At 44.1% G+C, this 21,673-nt stretch overlaps 1 protein-coding gene across 1 annotated transcript in view; it reads left to right on the top strand.

The window, feature by feature from the left end:
• Positions 1-518: 518 nt before the first annotated feature.
• atp2a3 (ATPase sarcoplasmic/endoplasmic reticulum Ca2+ transporting 3) overlaps positions 519-21,673 on the top strand; it is a 172,855-nt gene continuing 151,700 nt past the window's right edge. Inside the window, exon 1 of the mRNA XM_048612471.1 lies at positions 519-750. Coding sequence (XP_048468428.1) covers positions 633-750 — 118 coding nt within the window. The 5' untranslated portion in view covers positions 519-632. The remainder of the gene's footprint in view (positions 751-21,673) is intronic.

Raw genomic sequence — 21,673 nt, 5'->3', positions numbered from 1 at the left:
AGGGTTTGGGGATGGTAGGGTTGTGGATGAGGGTTGGGGGTCGGTAGAGTTGGCGGATGGGGTTTGGGGGTTGAGGGTTTGGGGATGGTAGGGTTTGGGGATGGTAGGGTTGGGGGCATTGGGGTTTGAGGGTCATATATTTTTGGGGTGGGGCCTGGAGGGGGAGGAGCAGCAGTGAGGACCAACCCTAGAATGGGGGTGGGTTGCCAGGGCAGCAGGAGAGCCAATCAGAAACTCTCTGTGGAAATTTGGGATGTAGGGGCGCTGCCTGGAGAATGAAGCGGAGCCCCGCTGGCAGGGGGCGGGTTATATGTGAGGAGGCGGGAACATGAGCGTGCAGGGGTAGGGCCGAGCGGTCTGGGGGCGGGTCTTGCAAGCCATGGGCGGGGCCTGAGGGTCGGAATGGTGCTGGGTGGGCGGGTCCACACCTCGGGGTGGGGCCTGGTGTCCGGTGGGCGGGGCCGGAGGTGGGATGGGCGGGTCCTGGTGCCTGGTGGGCGGGGCCTGAGGCACCTCCTCCGCTGAGCCAAACACACCTGCGGCTGAGAGCGGAGCAGCCGCCGGAGGAAGAGCAGCTGCATTCGGAGTCGGAGATCGCTGAGTCCCTCAGGAACAGGCAGGCTGCCGGCAGCATGGAGAAAGCACACAGCATAACGGTGGAGGAAGTTCTCGCTTTCTTCGGGGTGAATGAGAACACGGGCCTGAGTGTGGAGCAAGTGAAGCAAAATCTCGAGCGATGGGGACACAATGGTGAGTGTGTGAGCGGCACCCCTGGGTGACTGAGAGAGATGGGGCACCCCTGGGTGACTGAGAGAGATGGGGCACCCCTGGGTGACTGATGGAAGGGAACAGCCATGAGTGATTGAAGAAAGAGAGTGCACCCAGAGGGGACTGTGGGAAAAGGCTACACCAAGAGGTGGTTGAGGAAGTGGGTGCACCTGTAGGAGACAAGAGGGGTACTACTGGGCCGTTGAAGGAGGGGGCACCTGTATCTGAATGAGGGAGGGTGTGTCCACTCAGTTTTATGGGTTGGTGACTGGAGGAGGAAGGGAGGGCTGATTGATCAGTGAGTATCTCCCAGTGGTGAGTGAGAGGTAGGGCACCCTCTGGGGAATGAGGTGGAACAGCCAGTGTTGAGGAGGGTTATGGCAATGGGAAGTTTTCAATGAGATCCTGAGGAGGACAAGGCAAGACAAGGTGTTGACAGGAAGAGCCATTGAAGGAGTATGCTGTGAGGGGAGGAGGTTTGAGGGAGTAGGGGGCGCTCAGAGTGGGATCCAGTGGGGAGCCCAGGCTGTACCTGTCTCAGACACCAGTAGCCCAGTGGTTCATGCTCCTCATCCTGAACTGGGATGTCCAGTAGCTTGTTGGTTCACTGGTAGCAACTTCAGCATCGGAATTTATCCTGATCGGGATCTTCCAACATTCTGTGTGTTTGGGGGGAGGTGAGGGGAGAGTGTGTTTGTGATTGTTTTGAAAAGACAGTATTTGTCGCGCTGTACAGAAACATCAGTCTGGGTCACTGAAATGTCTACAGTTTAGACTGGTCCCAGGGCTAGTCTTCCTGCATGGCGGATGATAGTTTTTTTTCAGTTTCCCAGTTGATTTAAAGGCGAGTGACAAGACTCTGGGTGTGTGAGATGCCTGTTCTGTATACAGGGTCAGAGAGATCCAGTCAGGGTGTGAAGGAGATCCAATAGGTCAGGTTTGGAGGCTCGGCACTCTGGGCCGTGGAGAGTTAATACAGGGCGTGTCTTTAACTGGGTCCTTCAAGAACGCTTAACCAGTTAGTTACCACCGTCAGACCAGTTCAAAGCCAAACTAAACGTCTCAAAGAATAGTCTAGTTCACTTGCAATTAATTCACCCAGAAAGACCCTCTCAACAATATGACAATTTCTTTCTTGAGCAATGTTTAAATCTTTCTGTCTTGATTTCCTTGACTGAAATTTGTTCATGGGAAAATAACATTTTCAAGTCTGTGCATTGCTCCCTCGATGTTTTTTTTTAATTGGGGGAGGGGGAAGATACGATGGCGGTGAAGTTCAGTTCATTGGGACCTGTGCTTAAGTGGCCTGTCTTCCCACACCCCCCCACGAAAGCCCCGGGGTCACTTGCAGCATTCGAACCGAACCCAGTGCACCCTATCGAAGGACCAACCGTGGCTCTGATGCGGGCGACCACACTGTTTTTCCAACAGCTCAATTCACCATGGTAATAATGCTAACGAAACTGCAGTCACTGTCTGCTACAGACCCTAGCGCCTTATCTTTTCTTTTTAAATAAATATCTTTTCATCTTTCTTTTCAAAAGGAAGTAAAAATTGAGCCTGCAGCTGACGATGCTTTTAGTGCAAATATTTTTATTCTCCCCCCCCCCGCATGACTGCATGACTTGTAATATGATATGCAAGCTTTACTGGGATCCTCTTTAAATTTGCACTATAGCGTTTCGTATTAGAATAATCTGTCGAGATAGTCGGGCTGAGGAGCAGGGGGACAGAACTAAGCTGTCAGTTGCTGGCGAGATTGGGTGTTGTTAAACACTTGAACCATCCACGTCGCCCCCTGTATCTCCTGTACGCGGTTGACTGCACCTCCTTCAGTGTAACAGGATGTTGGGAGAGCTTTTGAAATGCTGTTGATGTCGTTCATTTGAATTCGTGTTTACTGTACAGACTTTGACTTCGTTAGTGTTTGAATCCATTGAATAGTTTGGACCGAAGTTTTCAAAGGGTCAGTGAATCTGTTGCTCCAGCGAGCTTGATTCGCTCACCAGAATGATTGCGGACCATTGGGCCCACTAGCTTAATACTGTATTGGTCTATTTGCAGTCATAGAGCCACAGAATTGTGCTGGGTGTTAACTGTTGCTGCGCTGGGAAATGGCCAGGAACGTCAGAGCACTGAGTGTTGAAACGCAGCCATTTGTTTGATATTGTACTAGGAACACTGATGAAGTGTTGTGTGTGTGTGTGTGTGAGAGAGAGAGAAAGGGGGCCGGAGGTTAAGGCGAGAGAGAAACAGAGTTTGGAACAATCACACAGCCCTCCCACTGTAGCCAAGTGAATGTTAAACAAAACTTACCCTTTAAGGAAGTGTTTACTAACACCAAGTCTCCGCTGTGAAGTAGTCTGTAATCATTCTGTGATAAAACAAGAAAGTGCAGATCCTGGAAATCTGAAACAAAAACAAAAATTGCTGGAGAAACTCAGCATCTGTGGAGAGAGAAACGGTTTCTTGTCCAGTGATCTTCCTTCAGAAAGTTGGAACTGCAACCTTCAGTACATGTATGCTTAAAGTAGCAACAGTAAGGGAGTGTGTCACTTTGCAGAGGAACAGGCTGAGCAACAATTGTTCATTAGGGATATTAAATCTGCCGCAGTCAATCAAGCAGCCATTTTGGCTTCCATTGGACCTTTGTTCTTACTTTATCAACAGTCTTTCTTTGGCTGTATGCCATGAGTTACAAGCTTACATTACAAGTCTGTTTTCTTGGTCAGAAATCTTGGACAAATTATGATTTTGCCCTTGCCGTTCCTATGACAGCTTCACCAAAAGCTGCAGTTGTATTATCAGTATGAACCCCCTTCTCATACAGGGGACTGGGAAGCCACTGCTTCTACAGGCTGAACCTATACTTTGAGCTGTTTCTGACCAGTCAATGAAGGCACGTGGCCAAATTTCCGTTCTGAAGTTGTGGAGGTGTTCAAAATTGGAACTTTGTGGAACAATCGTTGGCTGGGTAATAGGCTGTAAATTACAAAGCAAGACTGTTGTGGAATAGTGCACAGACAATGCAAGGGATGTGAGACTGATAGTAGAAACTGGAGTTCAGATACAGTTGAGCCATGATCTACTTGAATGGTAGAACAGTTCTGAGGGACTGAATGTCTTTCTCCACTTCATATCTTCAATCTGCTTTTGTTTAACTACATAATCCTGTTTGCTGTAGACATTAAACTTAATTGTTCAATCTAATCATTCAAACACTAATTTCTTCATCTTTTCCTTAATTCATATTATCAGGAAATTATATTAAACATAAAAAAAGTTACACTGAAAATATCAGGTTCATTTGTAACATAAAACATTTAAAATCTCATGTTTAATGATTACAATGACCCCTCCCCCATATGTGTGCTGTAAGCATGGTTTAGGAGCTGAAGTTATCATGTAATGGCAGATTGCCTCACTTCCTGTAGATTGTGGTGAATTTATTTAAAAAAAAACTTCTCTAAGGTGAAGATAGGCATCTAGAGAGTCTCAGCATTGGTATTAATCTGGGTTTTCAGAGTGGATTGATGGAGATAGACAGTGCCTGAATGAACTGGATTAATAATTTAAAATAACCAATTTCTTGCTCAGATTTCCACTGATTAAATGCCAGTGCCTTAAATCACGGTGAGAAAAGCTCACGGAACTGTAGGTTGGGACCTGTTGAGGCATCTCACACAGCACGAGAAAAAAAACTAAGAATAGAAGCAAATTGCTCATAATTCTGCTGCTTGGCAACAATTGAGAGCGTACAAAAGAGAGTTTTATCAACATTATGTAATGCTATGAGGTGAATGATCTTTTTGAAAGTATATATTTCTGATGATCAGCTTATTTGCTGCCACTTTCCATCTTCTATTGCCAATTAGCTGCTGGTACCTTCTTGTTGTATTAGCTCCTTAATCATTTGCAATTATTTAGCACCTTTTAATGCAATAAAATGTCTTAAGGCACTAGAAATAAAAACCAAACCAAAGAGGGGTGTCAGGACTGGAGATCTAAATCTTTTGAGGAATGTGACAAATTAGAGAGTTGGGCTGTTACCTCCAAGTGCATGAAGTCTATGTAGGTAAATATGTTGCTGCTGATGGTAAGGCGAAGGAACTAGGGTGTATGCAAGAGAGGTGAACTAGACCTGGAGGAGATGGGAGGGGCGAGACCACAGAGAGAGATTTGTGAAGATCGGTATGTGAAAACTGAGGCTTCACTGGATTGGGAGCTAGTGTTGATCGGTAAGCCGATGGATGAATGGAACATGGTGTGTGCAGCAGAGATTTGGATCAGCTCACTGTTAGGAAAGTTGGGAAAGCACCCCAGAAAGCCAGATCTGAGAGATAACAAGATTTACACGATAGCACTGTTCTCCTGTTCAAGATATCTTCAGAATCAATTTTTTGGGCGTTTCTTTTATGCAGACTTTGGAATCCATTTTCCTTAATTGTGCATGTGTTAGTTGAGATGAAATGAGCCACTGGAACTGTTTCCCAAGGTCTGTGTAGACAGTGGAGCAAGAACTAACAGAGTCAACATTCAGAAACAAAATGATTTCACTGCTGGGCTGTGTAGGCAACTAAAACAGTCTGCTCATGTCCAGCTGTGACCTTTCAATCTGTATACAGAGTGTATCACTCTGAGTATGGTCTTGTGGAGTGCCAACATCACACTTTAATATACCCAATTTTCTGAGAGAGTATGGTTGGTGGGCTGCTTCAGCAATTTTCATTAAACAAATCTTACGTTCTATCAAAATTCAAATGGGCAGATTTTGAAAAGGGTAAATAAACATCAGGAGGTGATTAACAGTCATTTTGAAATACTCCAGCTGTTAATCTGCAACAACATTAGATTTATGAGTACTTGGGTTTGTCTTGCTGGTTAACTCTGGGGAGACTTATCAGTGTGTCACTCCCGACCTCACAAGTGACAGGAGTGACGTTAAGCGCAGTACATCACTCTGTCATTCACTATAACTAGAGACACTCTAATCTTTCTCCCTTGAGTAAGCTTCCTCCTCCTGCTCCCTAGGTAACTGGCAACATATTTTTGTTGCCATGCACCAACAAAAACACTTCCTTCAGTTTAAACCTTGTTCCTTTAGATAGCAGATGGAGTGGCATTCCCAGGAGTGAGTGTATTCTGGTGATCTAAGGAACTGCTGGTTTTTAGAGAGTGCTGAGTATTGGCCGTTTTGAGCTTGGTGGGGTGGGGGCTAGGTGAGGGAGAAGGTAGATTGTCAGTATTTACCAGACTGGAAGGGGTATTTAGAGGGTGCTGGGTGGTGGGTCTAGAGAACATGATCACTGCTGTTGCACAATGTGGAGCAAATCTCTGGAAAGTGGGGGAGCCTGTGTCTGTGACCATATAGAATCCCTGCAGTGAGGAAGGAGGCCATTCAGCGGATTTGAATGTGTACTGACCCTCCGAAGAGCATCCGATCCAGTCCTGAGTGGCCAATCTACCTAACCTGCACATCTTTGGACTGTGGGAGGAAACTGGAGCACCTGGAGGAAACCCACGCAGACACAAGGAGAATATGCAAACTCCACACAGACAGTCGCCTGAGGGTGAAAATGAACCCTGGTGCTATGAGATAGTGGCGCTAACCACTGAGCTACTGTGCAGTCCACATTTGGCCAGTTGTTTTGCTGAAGAAGGTTCAATGTGTGCAGACAGTACAATTTTGTTGATGTTAGTACTGGGGAGAAGCACAAGTGTTCCCTGAATATGCTAATCAATCCAATTTAATTTTCTTAAATATAACTGTAATGATAGCAGAACATACCACCATTGCAATTTAGACTGCTCTCATGTGATGAGGGAGTAGGTTCAACTTTGATATACTTGTTACTGAATATTATCTTCAGTGAACAGATTTCAGCCAGAGACACTTTATCTAAATGGGGAAAGACTGAAGAAAGCTGCAGCAAACATGGATTTGGGAGGGTCCTTGTGATTGAATCATAAAAAGCCAGCATCCAAATTCACTGAGTCCTATAGCACAGAGACAGGCCCTTCGGCCCAAACAGGTCCATGGCGACCAAAATGTCCATCCACGCTAAACCCATCTCTCTGCACTTGGCCCATATCTTTCTAAACTTTTTTCCTATTCGTGTATTTGTTCAAATGCCTTTTAAATGTTGTTAATGTTCCCACCTCAACCACTTCCACTGGCAGCTCATTCCATATGCGTACAGCCCTCTGTTAAAAAAAAAAGTTGCTCTTCAGGTTCCCATGTATTCTTTCCCTCTTACCTTAAACTGATGCCCTCTAGTCCTCAATTCCCCAACCCTGAGCATGACTCCCATGACCTTGTATACTTCTATAAGATCCCACCTCAGTCTCCTACGCGCTAAAGAAAAAAAGTCCTAACTTGTCCAACCTTTCCCTATAAATCAGTCCTTTGAGTCGTGGCAACATTCTTGTAAACTTCTTCTGCACTCTTTCCAATTTAATAACATCTTTCCTATATGACCAAAACTGAACACAGTATTCCAAGTGCAAACTCACCAACTTCCTGTACACTGCAACGTAACTTCCTAACTTAATACCCTGACTGATGAAGGCCAGTGTGCCAAACACCACCTTCACTGCCCTGTCTACCTGTGACTCCACTTTCAGAGAACCGTGCACCTGAACTCCAGTTCCACTGCACTCCTTAAGGCCCTATCATTCACTATGAAACTCCTACCTTCACTTGACTTTCCAAAATGCAACACCTCACACTTATCTATATTAAACTCCATTTGCCATTTCTCAGTCCACTTCCTCAGCTGATCAAGATCCTGCTGCAATTTCTGATAATCTTCCTCACTGTCCACGATACTGCCTATTTTAGTGTCATCCACAAACTTACTAATCATGCCTTGCACGTTCTCATCCAAATCATTGATATAAATAATGACCCGTAAGGCACACCACTAGTCACAGGCCTCCAGTCAGACAAGCATCCTTCCAGTATTACCCTCTGCTTCCTACCCTCAAGCCAATTGTGTATCCAATTTGCCAGCTCTCCCTGGATTCCGTGATCTAACCTTCCAGAGCAGCGTACTATGTAGAACCTTTTTTCAACGGCCTTACTGAAATCGAAATAGACTATGTCTACTGCCCTGCCTTCATCGACCTTCCCGGTCACTTCCTCAGAGAACTCTAACAAATTTGTGAGGCATGATCTCCCACACGAAGCCATGCTGACTACTCCTAATCAAACCCTGTCTTTCAAATTCACGTATATCTTATCCCTCAATCTTCTCAAGTAAGCTACCTAACACAGACGTTAAGTTTACGGGTCTCTAATTCCCAGGTTTTTTTTTTGCAGCCCTTCTTGAATAAGGGCACAACAGTCTTCCAGGACCTGATCCATGGCTAACGATAATGCAAATATGTCAGCCAGGGCCTCCACAATTTCTTCTCCAGCCTCTTGCAGGGTTCTTGGATATGTGTGTAGGTAAATGGGATGTTGACCTTTATTTCAAAGGGAATGGAGTATATGAGTAGGGAAGGTTTGCAAAAGCTATACAAGGTACTAGTTAGACCACTGTTGGATTACAGTAAACCATTTATCTAAGGAAAGAGATACTGGCATTAGGGACAGTCTAGAGATCCTGGGTAGTGTTCCCTCTTGTCGTTATGGTTGCACAGGTCTGTGAGAAATTGTGGTGGCTCACAGACCTTCGAGGACATGACATGGTAGGTGACAAAACATTTTTACCCCTTGAGGGAGAGGCCAGGACCAGAGGGTATCCTCTCAGTGAGGTGTTGCCCATTGGAGTCAGATGAGGAAGAATTTCTTTTCTCGGAGGGGTGTGAATCTGTAGAATTCTTTACCACACAGGGCTGTCGAGGCTGGGTCATTAAGTATCTTCAAGGCTAAGAGACTGTTAATCAGTAATAAAGTCAAAGATTATGGGGAAAGGCAGTTGAGGATTATCGGATCGGATGTAATCTCAGCAAATGGTGGAGCAGACCTGATGGGTTGAATGGCCTATTTCTGCTCTTACGTGATGTGGTCTTATTTCCATTTGAAAATAGAGACACTTTCTCTGAAGAAAGTCGTATGTTTATGTCACCCTAGGGACACCTTCCCAGATCGGAAGAAAGAGGGTCACTTGCTCAAACGATCACCACAGAAAAAGGAGGAGGGCATTCAGTTTTTGAAACTGTTCCATCAATCAATCTGATCATGGCTTAGCTGTTTGTTAATTCCATTTACACTCCCTGATCCATTTATCCTTGCTTGTGTTTTCATCGTCTTGCTGTCCCATCTTCTTTCTTCCTCATCTCCACCACCCCCCTCCTTCACCTTTCGCTTTCTCTATGCTCTCTCCCATCACCCTTGTGGGGAGTTGTCGAGTTGTGCATAGACAGAAAGAGAGAGAGAGTGACCAGTGAACAAACTATGACAAAGGAAAAGTTGTGCCAAGACATCGATGGAGAAGGGCCTGCTATCACAGTAGTGAGACTGTCTTCAGCCAGCTGAGCCATGCTTGGAACCAGTACCATCACAGTTCATCAGTTGCCTGGTGATAATGGGCCTTTTTGGTTTGTTTTAAGCAATAAAGCAAAATAAGCCAGAGTTGAAAAATTTTGTAAACTGGACAAAACTGATTTGGCAAGCCTTGGTAAAGATTTTCTGCTCTTCTCCAGTTACTTGAGATCACTTGTCCAAAGCTCATGTCATTTCTGGTGTTGATTTGCTAGTTGAATGGCTGTAATCTGTATCTAGTTTATACAGTGCACAATGACTGAGGAGCATCTTGACTCCCATTCTACTATGAATTCTTAAGACATGAGTCATCCCAGATATGACCTTGCGTTCTCCTATGTTTCATTCTTGAAATGGTCCATAATTGGTTTTGGCATTAATAGAGCAGAATCAGCCAGGGTTCCCATTCTAGATCCTCTCAGCAGGTTCTGTTGATGTGTGTCAATAAATGGAGGACTAAAATGGTTCTGCTGTATTTCCTTCCTTGAATGATGCCCATTGTCTAGTCTTGAACAATCGGCAAATGACTACTGTGCCTATGTGACTATTCTGGGATCTCTGCAGGAGCACCTCACCTTGTTTCCCTTGTCTGTCTTTTCACCGCAGCCCTGCAAATACATTTCACTCCAGACAATTTCCAATTCCCTTTGAAGGCTTTATTTGAATCAGCTTCCACCACACACACAGTCAGTACATTTGGATTCTAAGCACTTGATACATTATTTTTTAAAAAAAAAACCTTTTCCTCAATTCATGGTTCATTTTTTAAACAAAAACTTGAAATTGGTGCCTTCCAGTTATAATCCTTCTGACTTTGGAAAAGATTTTGCATGCCTCTATCAAATTCATTCTCGATTTTCTCCTCACCAAATTTCTGCCAACTCCTCCATGTGACTGAAGTTTCTCTGTCTCTAATGCCTTCACACCAAGTGTTGTATCCAAAACTTGAGGTCCTGTTTCTGTTGAGAAGGAGGATTGTTTTGAACAGAATGTAGAAGGAGCGACACTGCCGTGAAACTGAAACCTGGTAAGAGTTCAAGACAGAAGGAGCAAAAAGCAGACGGGTCTCCTAAATTACATTCAGTGCACATGATGTTTGAGCACACGGTCAGCCTAAAGATCATGAAGCAGGAATTTTTTATTGCACAACATCACAAACAAGAGAAATTAAGGTTATACAAGGAAGGCACCATACTTAAATGGCATTAAAGCTGTAGTTTACCTCTGATTGAGAAAATCCTTTGTCTGACCTATCTGTCCATTAGGTCTCCTTTGCCTATAAGCACTTTCTGTCCAGAGAGGGCCTGTTTGACTGCTCCAGCTGCTCTGCTCAGGGCCTTCTCTCACCACTGCCACCTGTTGTTGGAGGTTCTGTTATGTTTACATAGCTGCAAATTTTAACGTGGGCACAAAAACCTTTGTCACAGACATTGTTAATCGACCTCAGTATCAGCCCATTCAAAATACTTGATGTGGAATATAGCACCTCTAATTTCCCACGCAGGATTTTTCAACCACCCATGCTTACCAGGTCTTTGACTGTTTTATATTTTTACTATAAAGTTATATTCAAAAAAAAACCTTATCCATTTGAGCATTTTAAGAATGGGTAATCCTTCAGGGATTTTTTTTTTGTCCACTGTTCAGTCTTGGCAAATTGCTGAGGCAAGTTTGCCAAATAGCATGGCGATTATAGTGGGATCAGGGTTTCTATGAACTGGGATCAAGAGAAAATATTCTTAAATCCTACTGGGCAAGCCTGTTGAAACCACTCATTCACCAATCAAATGTCAGCCAATCTGGGAAACTCAACGAAAGCTGGTGCGCGAAGTGTTTTCCAGTTTTGAAAGACACTGCTTTGTGTCAGTGAGTGGCTGCCCACTGGGTATAAAGTGGAGAATATACAGGAGTTGTTACCTCAACCCAGGCAAGCAGACAGAATGAGTGCAAGTTATCAGGAAGAAATGAGTGAGCTCCACCTCTCAGCTCTGTTACCACCGATGATCTTTGCAGCCAGAAGTATTTCTTAGAGTTCTAACCATGACTTGCAGTTCCTCATGTTATAATCTTGGTGTGCGATTGACAAAGACTAACATTCCCTATATTTGAAATGAAAATAGTCAGTCGTGCATTTATGTAGTGCCTATCACAGTTTTGGAATATTCTAAAGTGTTGCACAGGCCATGACGTAAAATGGAGGTGTAGGCACTGTAATAAGGTTGGGAGATGCTACAACCACAAATTGTGCCGTAGACGCCCATAACAATAAGGTGACAGTCCTGATTATCTGTAATAGTGGTATTGTTTGAGAGATAAATATTAGTCAGAACACTGGGAGAAACATCCCTGTTTTCATTCAGATAGTGCCCTTTGGATCATTTTAATGGGTCAGACGGCTTTGATTTAATGCTTGGACTTGTCCTCCCTCTGACCGAGGTTCCTTCACTTTCTTCTGTTTGGCAATCTTCTTCTAAAGGAAGCGGACACTTGTCAGTCATGACCTTGCATTCTAATAGTTGCTTTATAGAATTGTAGCAATGACAACGGGGAGACAGGCCATTTGGCCCATACTTCTGCTAGCTCTTCAGCTGGAACTGTATGATTTCTTTCTATCTGGTTCTTTAGGATATCAGTGTGCTTTTAGGTATCATTTATCCCACGAGCTGCTCATTCGATTAACGTTTTCTTCTTTCTGTGTATGGAGGTATGATTCAGCACTGATCCTCACGATGATGTGCTGATTTGTTTTTAAAACAAGTTCTTTGAATTGCTCCCAGGTTCCCCAATGAGGTGCTGAGGCTTGGGGTCTATAATTGGATAAGAAGATCAAACCGGCAAGCTCTACTCTAGGTGTGGTCTCGCCAGTGCCCTACAGTTGGAACCAGATCTCCTTGTGTTTAGACACTATTCCCTTTGTAATAATGACCAAGATTCTAATAACTTGCTGTAGCTGTAAGCTAACTTCATGATTTATGTACAAAGACATTCAGATCCCTCAGTACAGTGATTAATTAAATGTAGGAGTTGGTTATTGTACAAGTCATGCACGTATAGTGGAGGCTGGGGAAGAAGCTGGTGCAGTGTGTCGCAGTTGCCCCCTGCAAGGGGACAAAGGCCCATGTCTCTCCAGCCCTGGCAATCTTCTTCCTCATTCTGAAGAAGTCATACTGGACCTGAGATATTAATGCTGTTTTTCTCAGAGATAATGCCAGATCCGCTGAGTTTCTGTTTATCCTACATCCCACTGTCCTGGCCTCATCAGAAGGTGAGTAAACAAGAGGAAACTTGTATTTCTAGATAATTTTAATTAACCCATTTAAACATGTAGAGACACTGCCACTGCATCACGAGATCTATGAAGGGAATGTCACAAGCTTGCATTTCTATGGTGAATAGTGACTGAAAACAATTTTGAAAAGTCATTTTGTTGTGAAATGCTTCTAATTTCTGATGGCTGCCTCATGCACATGAGCTGCTGCATGGTGCAATGGTCTGCTCTGATTATTTTAACCTGGTCAGACATGTTGTGACAAGTGGGATTTGAACCTGGACCTTGTGGGCCCAGAGGTAGTGACATTACCACTGCACCACACAACTCTTACTGATCTGCTTCAGCCTGAACTCTCCAACAAAAGGCAGTCAGCAAAGAGAGTCTGCATCATCTTTCACAACCACCCAAGGAAGTGCTACTGAAAGTGTGGTTGTAAATGTAGTGAAAGCAGCACCCAGTTTGCTCACAGCTCGACCCCGCAAACAGTAGGATAATGACCCCTGCATTAACTGTTTTAATGATGGCCTAATTACCTGAATTCCCATAGTGTTGGCTTAAAGATAAATGTTGGCTGGGGCATTGGGGCCAGCTGACCGGTTCATCACAATATTTCTGCCGAGGATTTGACCTACAATTCTCAACCCCACCTTCTTACTGACCTTCGTCCCAAAACATTGACTTACCTATTCCTCGGATGCTATCTGACCTGGTGTCCTTCTTGGGTAAGTGGGTTCTTTAAATGGATAGAAATAGGACAATTCCCAACATCCCGTCCCCTCAATTTCAACTTAGTTTTAAAAGAATGTTGATACTTTAGTAATGGAATGTATCCTCTTGTGTTAACCTTGAACTTTGAGAGTGTGAAGTACCGGGATTGAGAGAACAGGGGAAAGAGAAAGTGTCATGGAGAGCTGCAGTTTAATGGCAGACCCTGTAAAACAAGACTGAGGGAGCTGATGTAATCACACACACACACTCTCACCAACCTGCTGCATCTAGGAGTGTCGTGAATTTAAATAACCTCCTTGAAGCGGCGGAATGACAGTGACACTGAGAGGTTTGAGGCGGAGGTCGAGGGTTGTTCAAAGAGCTGGGCTGGGATTGCTAAACTTGATTAGTGCACTGCAGGAATTAATAACATCTCACGTGGCCCGGCCCCTCGCTTCTGCCCTCTGCCTGTTCCATCAGCACAGGGTCTCCCCGTCCTCCGAGACGGATAATCTGGATAAAGGATGTGACAGTCGAGTCTGACTGAAATGGTTGCTAAATCACCAGAGAATTGTTTGACTGTCACTGCACTGATGGGCAGAACCTGTGATGCTGAAAACCCTGCAGGACATTAAAATGACAGTGCGTTCCAATTGCAGACCAAAGGTCAGGGACACAGATGTCTCAAGTTCTGAATGTACTCTACTCAATAAAGAATTCTTACTTGATTTTATTATCACTGTCTGATTACCAATGGACTGCAGGGAGGGAACAATTGTTATTTTGTGTCTGTGTAACCCCTCACCCTTCCCCCACTTCTGCCTTGTAAATGTGATAGTGATGCTTTAATAATAGTGTACTGTTAGAGAGTTACATGTGGGACTTAGATCTGCAATGATGGTTGAAGTGGGGATAAGAGATGGCTGGGGTGTTTGAATTAATCTATGTAATTGTAAATCTTGCATCAATACGCTGGAGGTATCACACCTACAACCCAAACGGAAACTGGTGGAAGTACTCTCCGATCAGGTAGTGTCTGTGGAGAGAGAAGCAGCATTAATGTTGCAGGTTTTGATCTGCAAAGTTACTGCTAGATCTGCTGATTAATGCCAGCATTTTTCTGATTTTGTTGCAGATTTGCAGGATGGACAGTATTTTGACTTTGCAGCCGTAGGGAAGGAAACCTGTCTTGCATGCCCAATCTGACCTGTGGGACTGCAGTCCCACACCAGTGACTTTGAAATGGTTTGGCAACCACCTCCCCACCGCCACCCCCTCCCAATTACTGTTGATCTGCTGTTCCTGGGCAGCTTGGGAGGGGCGAAGAATTCTGTCTTTGTCAGTGATGCTCACATTCTGAGAATGAAATAGTGTCAAACTGACCAGTGAAAATGTTTAAAAGCTGATTTTGTTTTCAATACTGTATCGGTTCTTCATCCTGGTTACTCTAAACTGCAGGAAAGGTTTCCTTATGCTTGGGAGTTTGAGGGGTCCGTGCATTCGAATGCTGTTTCTAAGCTTCCTTGCATCATCACATTTGTTATCAAGACTCCTAGCCTGATGGTGAGACCAAAATGCTTTGGAGGAACTTTTTTATTTCCTCACATAGCTTTCTTCCTTCATGTACTGTCTCCCCACTCCTTCTGGCTCTTTATACACATTTTGATAGTAATTTGTATCAAACGTTCTATGAAACACCTCCACGAAATGTCGGAGCAAGTTACTGCCGATGCTGGAATCTGTACTGAAAACAAAAATGCTGGAGATCGCAGTAGGTCAGGCAACATCCATGGGGAGACAGCAAGCTAATGTATTGAGTCTAGACGACTCTTCATCTAGATGACTCTTCAGACCATGATAGGTAAGACTTGAACCCAGATCTTCTGGCCCAGTGTAACAAGAATCCTTTGAGTTGTCCCTTGTTCATCAAACACTTTGCCAACAGATGTGATTCTTTGTCTCCGTTGAGAATAGAGACTAAACCCGGTGCCTTAGACTGCTCCGCCACGCTAACTGTATCTACCACATCAGGTAATCGGCCTGTTCAGAGATGAATTAGCACCCCTCTAGAGGAAGTGGGACTTGGTCTGGGCCTCCTGCCTCAGAGGTAGGGACAGTACCATTGCACTTGAGCGACCTATTTTTGTTTTATTTCTTAGTCCAGAAGTACTCTTGCACGCAATTGAAAATGTTTTCTTTTTCCCCATCACCAAATCACTGTGGTTTTTTTTTCATCTACTGACTGCCACCAGTAAATTGCCCTTGTTTCCAGTTGAATAATTTACGTACATAGACTGTTAAAAGTAATGGAAACCATCAAAAGGGAGGGAGAGGTGGGGTGAGGGAGAAAGAGCTAAATCAAAATGGAGTTGGAACGGGGACAAGATCCCTCTACGTTCTAATATTTTAATATATTTACATTTTATAATCGGTATGTTAAACATTGCAACTTACAGGTTTTATAGATCAGCCTGTTCAGCGATGTTATTGCATACCTCTGATCCAGGAGGCCAGGGGTTCTGGGCCCCTCACTTCAGAAGTGTAATAATGTCACTGAACAGGTTGGTTAGGAAATTTAAATGTTAGGAGGGTTTGGAATTGGTACAGAGCTATGTAGAGAGATTTAGACGGTGGGGATTAGTTTGGGATTGGTACAGGACTGTGGAGAGAATGGGATGATGAGAGCAGATTTAGATTGTTTCAGCAAGGAGTCAGTACAGATTCAATGGGACTATGATGTAAAACTCTAGTGTTGAATTTATTTTAGTAAAGCAAGTTTACAGAACTGCCACATAAGCTGATTTGGAGACTGTGATTTGAACCGGTTACTCTTGACACAAAGTGCCGTAAGAATGGGGTATATGTGACATCAAACCAGAACGAGCACCTTGTAAAATAAAACTCGAACCATACAAATTTGTTTGCTAATGCTGGAAATAACATTTGACACTGCAAAGGGCAGATAATTAAAGACAACAAGCTGACTGGGCTAAAGGGGATAAGTTAGTGTGAAGCACTGGCCACAGGCTACATTGAGAAAATGATCGCTTTTCTTCAATAGACCCCAACATTTGTAATCTTTAAGAATCCAGGTTGAAAAGACCAGTAGAGATAACAAGGTGTAGAGCTGGATGAACACGGCAGGCCGAGCAGCATCAGAGGAGCAGGAAAGCTGACGCTTCGGGCCTAGACCCTCCTTCAGAAATGGGGGAGGGAAAGGCAGTTCTGAAATAAATAGGGAGAGAGGGGGAGGCGGATAGAGGATGGATAAAGGAGAAGATAGGCGGGGATGATGCTGGTAGGTAGGAGATGGGGATGGGGCTTGAGGTGGGAGGAGTCAAGCCCCACCCCCCATCTCCTACCTATTAGCCTCATCCCACCCCCTTGACCTGTCTGTCCTCCCTAGACTGACCTCTCCCCTCCCTAACTCCCCACCTACACTCACCTTTACTGGCTCCACCCCCGCCTCTTTGACCTGTCTGTCTCCTCTCCACCTACCTTCTCCTTTATCCATCCTCTATCCACCTCCCCCTCTCTCCCTATTTATTTCAGAACCCCCTTCCCCTCCCCCATTTCTGAAGAAGGGTCTAGGCCCGAAACGTCAGCTTTCCTGCTCCTCTGATGCTGCTTGGCCTGCTGTGTTCATCCAGCTCTACACCTTGTTATCTCAGATTTTCCAGCATCTGCAGTTCCTACTATCTCTGAAAAGACAAGTACCTGTTTTGTAACATAAAGGTTCAGTAGGAATATTGCTTCATTGAGTCTTGCAGATTGGCTGTAATGTTGGTGAAGCAGTTTGATCCATGATTCATTCAGCTACCCTCTGAATAATCACATCACGTTTCCTATTTGTGGAGCATTCATTCTGAGCTGTCTGTAGAGGCTTACTGATTATGGAATTTATACCGTACTTATTATTTATAAGAACTGTCTGTATATCCATTGGTTACAGGAGTTACACAGAAATAAGCAGATAAATCCACACCTTCAGGAAACCCTTCCTGTTTCCAATTAAGGCTACAGCTGACTTGCTTATCTTAATGTGGTGTTTTCTGTGTATAGAACAGCAACCACTATGGAGAAAGGATGTTCTCGATGACCGGGGAGTCTAGACCTGGGGTCACAGCCTAAAGATATGGGGTAGGCCATTTAGAGGCCATAGAGATGATGAGAAGCAAAGTCATTAACAGACCAGTCACTTGGCTAAAACAACTTGGAATCTCTTCCCTTTCTCAGTGTGAAACCCAGCTCGATTTAAAAAGTGCCATTGGATCTCCAGTACCATCCCTCAACCAATGCGCATATATTATGTGGGTCAGCAGGCTGGTCGTGGGGCCATCTGAGATGATCTCTATCTTGGTCACTCTCAAAACATCCACGTAAACACCTTATCCAGCAGGAAATAGCGAGAGGATCTGAGTACAGGAGCAGGGATGTCTTGCTGCAATTGTACAGGGCCTTGGTGAGACCACACCTGGAATACTGAGTAATACTACTACTCACCAGCCTCAGCACTGGAATACAGTGTTGGTCTCCTTAGCCAGAGCATCCTTCCTTAGATATGGAGGAAGAGCAATGAAAGTTCACCAGACCGAGTCCTCCGATGGCAGGATTGATGTGTGTAGAGAGACTGGATTGGTTAGGACTATATTCACTTGAGTTTAGAAGAACGAGGGGGTTCTCCTAGAAACCTACAACATTCTAACAGGACTAGACAGGGTAAATGGAAAAAAGATGTTCTCAATGACCGGGGAGTCCAGACCTGGGGTCACAGCCTAAAGATATGGGGGAGGCCATAGAGATGATGAGAAATGACTTCTTCCAAAGAGTGGTGAGCCTGTAGAATTCTCTGCCACAGAAAGCGATTGAGCCCAAATATTGAATGTTTTCACGGAGGAGTTAGATATAGTTCTTGGGGTTAAAGAGAAATGGGGTATGGGGAGAAAGCAGGAGCAGGGTACTGAGTTGGATGATCAGCCACGATCATATTGAATGATCGATGGGCAGAATGGCCTACTCTTGCTCTTACTATCTGTGTTTCAATGAGACGTCTGACAGACTGGGCAACCTAACTTCAGTCTAGTGGCGCAAACTGGAGTGTTTGCTGCTGAGAGTTTGCTTTATATGATGAGTGAAGCTACGGCATCCAGAAATACTGGGAGTATGATTTAGTCTATGAATAATAATTTCAGTAACGTACGAAGGGTGATGGAGAATTAATGTCCTGTAGACTTGATGTATAGTCTTTCGATGAAAATCTCCACAATTGCAAGCCCACACCTCACAGCTGCCGAAGTAAGATGACCATGATTTGATTCCATAATCTGGGATATCACTGGAGTGCTGCACTGTAAGAGATGTTGTCTTTTCAGACAAAAACCTCTAATCATGATTCCATCCTATTGTATGGAGAATGTGGAGTAAAGAGTGAACTGTATCAATGCGCTGATTGCTACTGAGCCTGTGCGTAAGGTGCCATGTCATTGATGTCAGCTTGTGTGGGATTAAGACCTGATGGAAGAAGACGAGATCTACCAGGCTTCCCTCTGTAGTTCATGGGCAATAAATGTTGCACTTTCCTTGTGTTCTGTACTCATGTCTAAGTACTAGAAACTCCTAATGATATTGTTGCAGATAGGAGCAAGGAAGTTATTTCCTGTGTCCCTCAACCAACTGCAGATTCTTTAGATCTTATTTCATTGTTGATTGTAGCAGCTTTTGTTTTGATTACAATTTTGTTGTCCCATTCCTGCAGTGACTGCATCCATGTGGCTAATTTGTTGCCGTGTGTTTTGGGATGTTCTGAGATTCTGAAATCCACATATTTTGTTCCTTTTTCTGTACTTTTGTTTTAGAACAAAAAAAAATCTTCGGAGTACTTTCCTGTTCCAAGAAGCTCTTGGTTTGTTTCTTGGCATTGTCCAGCAGACACATTGCAGTTAGTAGACAGAAAGACAAGCTGCCTCCGAGCTGAAAACAAACACAAATGGGCGGGGAAGGAGAGAATGGTGGAAACACATTCCTGAGCAAGGCTAGAGCATTAGCACATTCAAGTCCTAAGCAGCAGCAGCAGCAGCAGCAGCAACATAACCCCGAGGGCTGTCAGCAACAGGAAAAAAACAAGCCACTGATGGAGATGGAATGGGATTCCCTGGCCCAGGCTTGTATGGAATCCCTGTCACTGGAGTCAGAGCCAGTTAACCACTGCATGCCTTAACTTGTTCTAGGTTTCAACTCTCCTGTCTATTCTTTGTATAAGTGAGTATTTAATTTTCTTGTGTGTACTGTGAGCATGCAGTCACACAATGTCTGCTCACTGCCTTGACTTGCAGATACAGAACAGTAGAAATTTGATCTTCTGGCTTTCAACACCATATTAACACGTGACAAGCCTGAAATTGAACCATTTCTGCACCCGTACACCAGCTACATTCACTTCTGTTGATTGATGAATGTCCCTGGCATTCCGATTTGAGCGTCTTTAATGTTCCTCCTCCTCCCAATATCCTCCTTTCTCTCTTTTGAATCAGTCGTCACTTTATAGGATTCAAATGGCATCCCAGATGTAGCTTTGAATCAGGAATTGGAAGGGAGGACTGATCCCAAAGTTACAATCACCAAGGAAGTGCTACTGAACAAATTGGACAAGTTCTTGGGATTTTGGTGAACATCATCCTTGGGTTTTAAACAAAGTGGTTAGTGAGTTAGTTATGTGATAGTTTTTCTTAATTTTCCAAAATTCTCTTAGATGTGGGAAAAGTTTCACTAGAATGGAAGACAGCAAGTGTAGCTCCTACATCCAAAAAGGGCAGAGACAGGAAGCAGGATATCACAGCCCAGTTAGCTTAAGATCTGTCAAAGATAGTGCAAATCCATATTAAAGACACCATCACAGTGCATTTCAAAAAGTTCCAGGGGTAATCAGGCAGCGTCAACACACATTTTGTGAAAGGAAATGCACTGAAGGCATAATCAAGTCGTAGGGATCTACAGCACAGAAAAAGGTCCTTCATCCCATTGAATCTGTGCCAGTCAAAAACAGCCATCTAACTATTCTAACCCCCTCTTCCAGCACTTGACCCATATCCTTGTATGCCTTGCATGTGCATGTCCAAATGCTACTTAAATGTTATGGGGGTATCTGCCTCTCCCACCCTTACAAGCATGGAGTTCCAGATTCCCACCACCCTCTGGGTGACAAGGTATTTCCTCCCATCTCCCCTAAACCTGCCCTTTACCTTAAATCTATTCCCCATGGTCATTATTCCCTCCGTCAGGGGGATACGTTTCTTCCTGTCCACCCTATTTATATCCCTCCATAATTTTATACATCTCAGCCATGTCTCCTCTCAATCTCCTCTGCTCTAAAGAAAACAACCCCAGTCTGTCTTCATAACTGAAACTCTCCAGCCTGGGCAACATCCTGGTAAATCTCCTCTGTCCCCTCTCCAGTGTAATCCTTTTAACGTGGAGACTAGAACTCAGTTCTCTGAAGAAGTAAATATGCTGTGGATAAAAGGGAACCAGTGGATGTACTATATTTGGATTTTCATTAGCCATTTGAATTAGTGCCACATCAATGGTAATTGTGGAAAATGAAAGCTCATGGTGTAAGGATAACATACTGGCATGAGTAGAAGATTGGCTAGCCAACTGGAAACAGTAGATCAATCTCCGGTTGAGGAGATAGAATGAGTGGTGCACTACAGGTATCAATTGCGAGATATAAAATGACTGAGGTCCTCGGAAGGCAGTGAAAACAGAGTCTTTGAATCTTTTTAAGGTGGAGGTCAATAGATTCTTGATAATTGTAGGGGTGAAAGTTTATTTGGGGGTTAGACACAAATATGGAGTAATCCGATCAGTCATGATTGTACTGAATGATTGGGCTGGTTCAAGAGGCTGAATGTCCTATTTCTGCTTGTAGCTCACATGACTGTTTCTAGAGGATTCCTCTAGAAACATTCAGGATCCCATGATGTTTGGATTCTAAATGGGTAAATATTGACGGTGATGGGAGTTTTGGTTACAGCAAAAGATATGAGATAACAATCGAACAGGCTCCCAGTGCGTAAGCCAAGTATGGAAGGGATCAGGTATGAGTGTCTCTTCATATATTTAATGTCAAAAAGATTGTTGATCCTTCTAGAAGATTCTAGAAAAATTAATGATGCATTTAGTGTTTCAGTGCAGATTTTATTATGCATCACTGAGCAAATTGGCTGAACTGAGCATCAGTAAAGTCTTTGCTCCTCCGTGAACACAGTGAATAGTTAGGGTGTAGAATGCTCTGACTGGAAATGTGGTGGAGGCAGGATCAACTGAGGCATTCAAGAGGGGCATTGGATGGTTATTTGGATAGAAATAGTGCGCAGGGATATGGGGAAAAGGCAGGAGAGTAGGTTCTAGAACCTGTGCAGGCACCATGGACTGAATGG

The sequence above is a fragment of the Rhincodon typus genome, chromosome 26, assembly GCF_021869965.1.
Source record: "Rhincodon typus isolate 14 chromosome 26, sRhiTyp1.1, whole genome shotgun sequence".
Taxonomy (NCBI): domain Eukaryota; kingdom Metazoa; phylum Chordata; class Chondrichthyes; order Orectolobiformes; family Rhincodontidae; genus Rhincodon; species Rhincodon typus.
The sequence above is the reverse complement of the archived record's forward strand: the minus strand, read 5'-3'. Positions and strand labels throughout refer to the sequence as shown.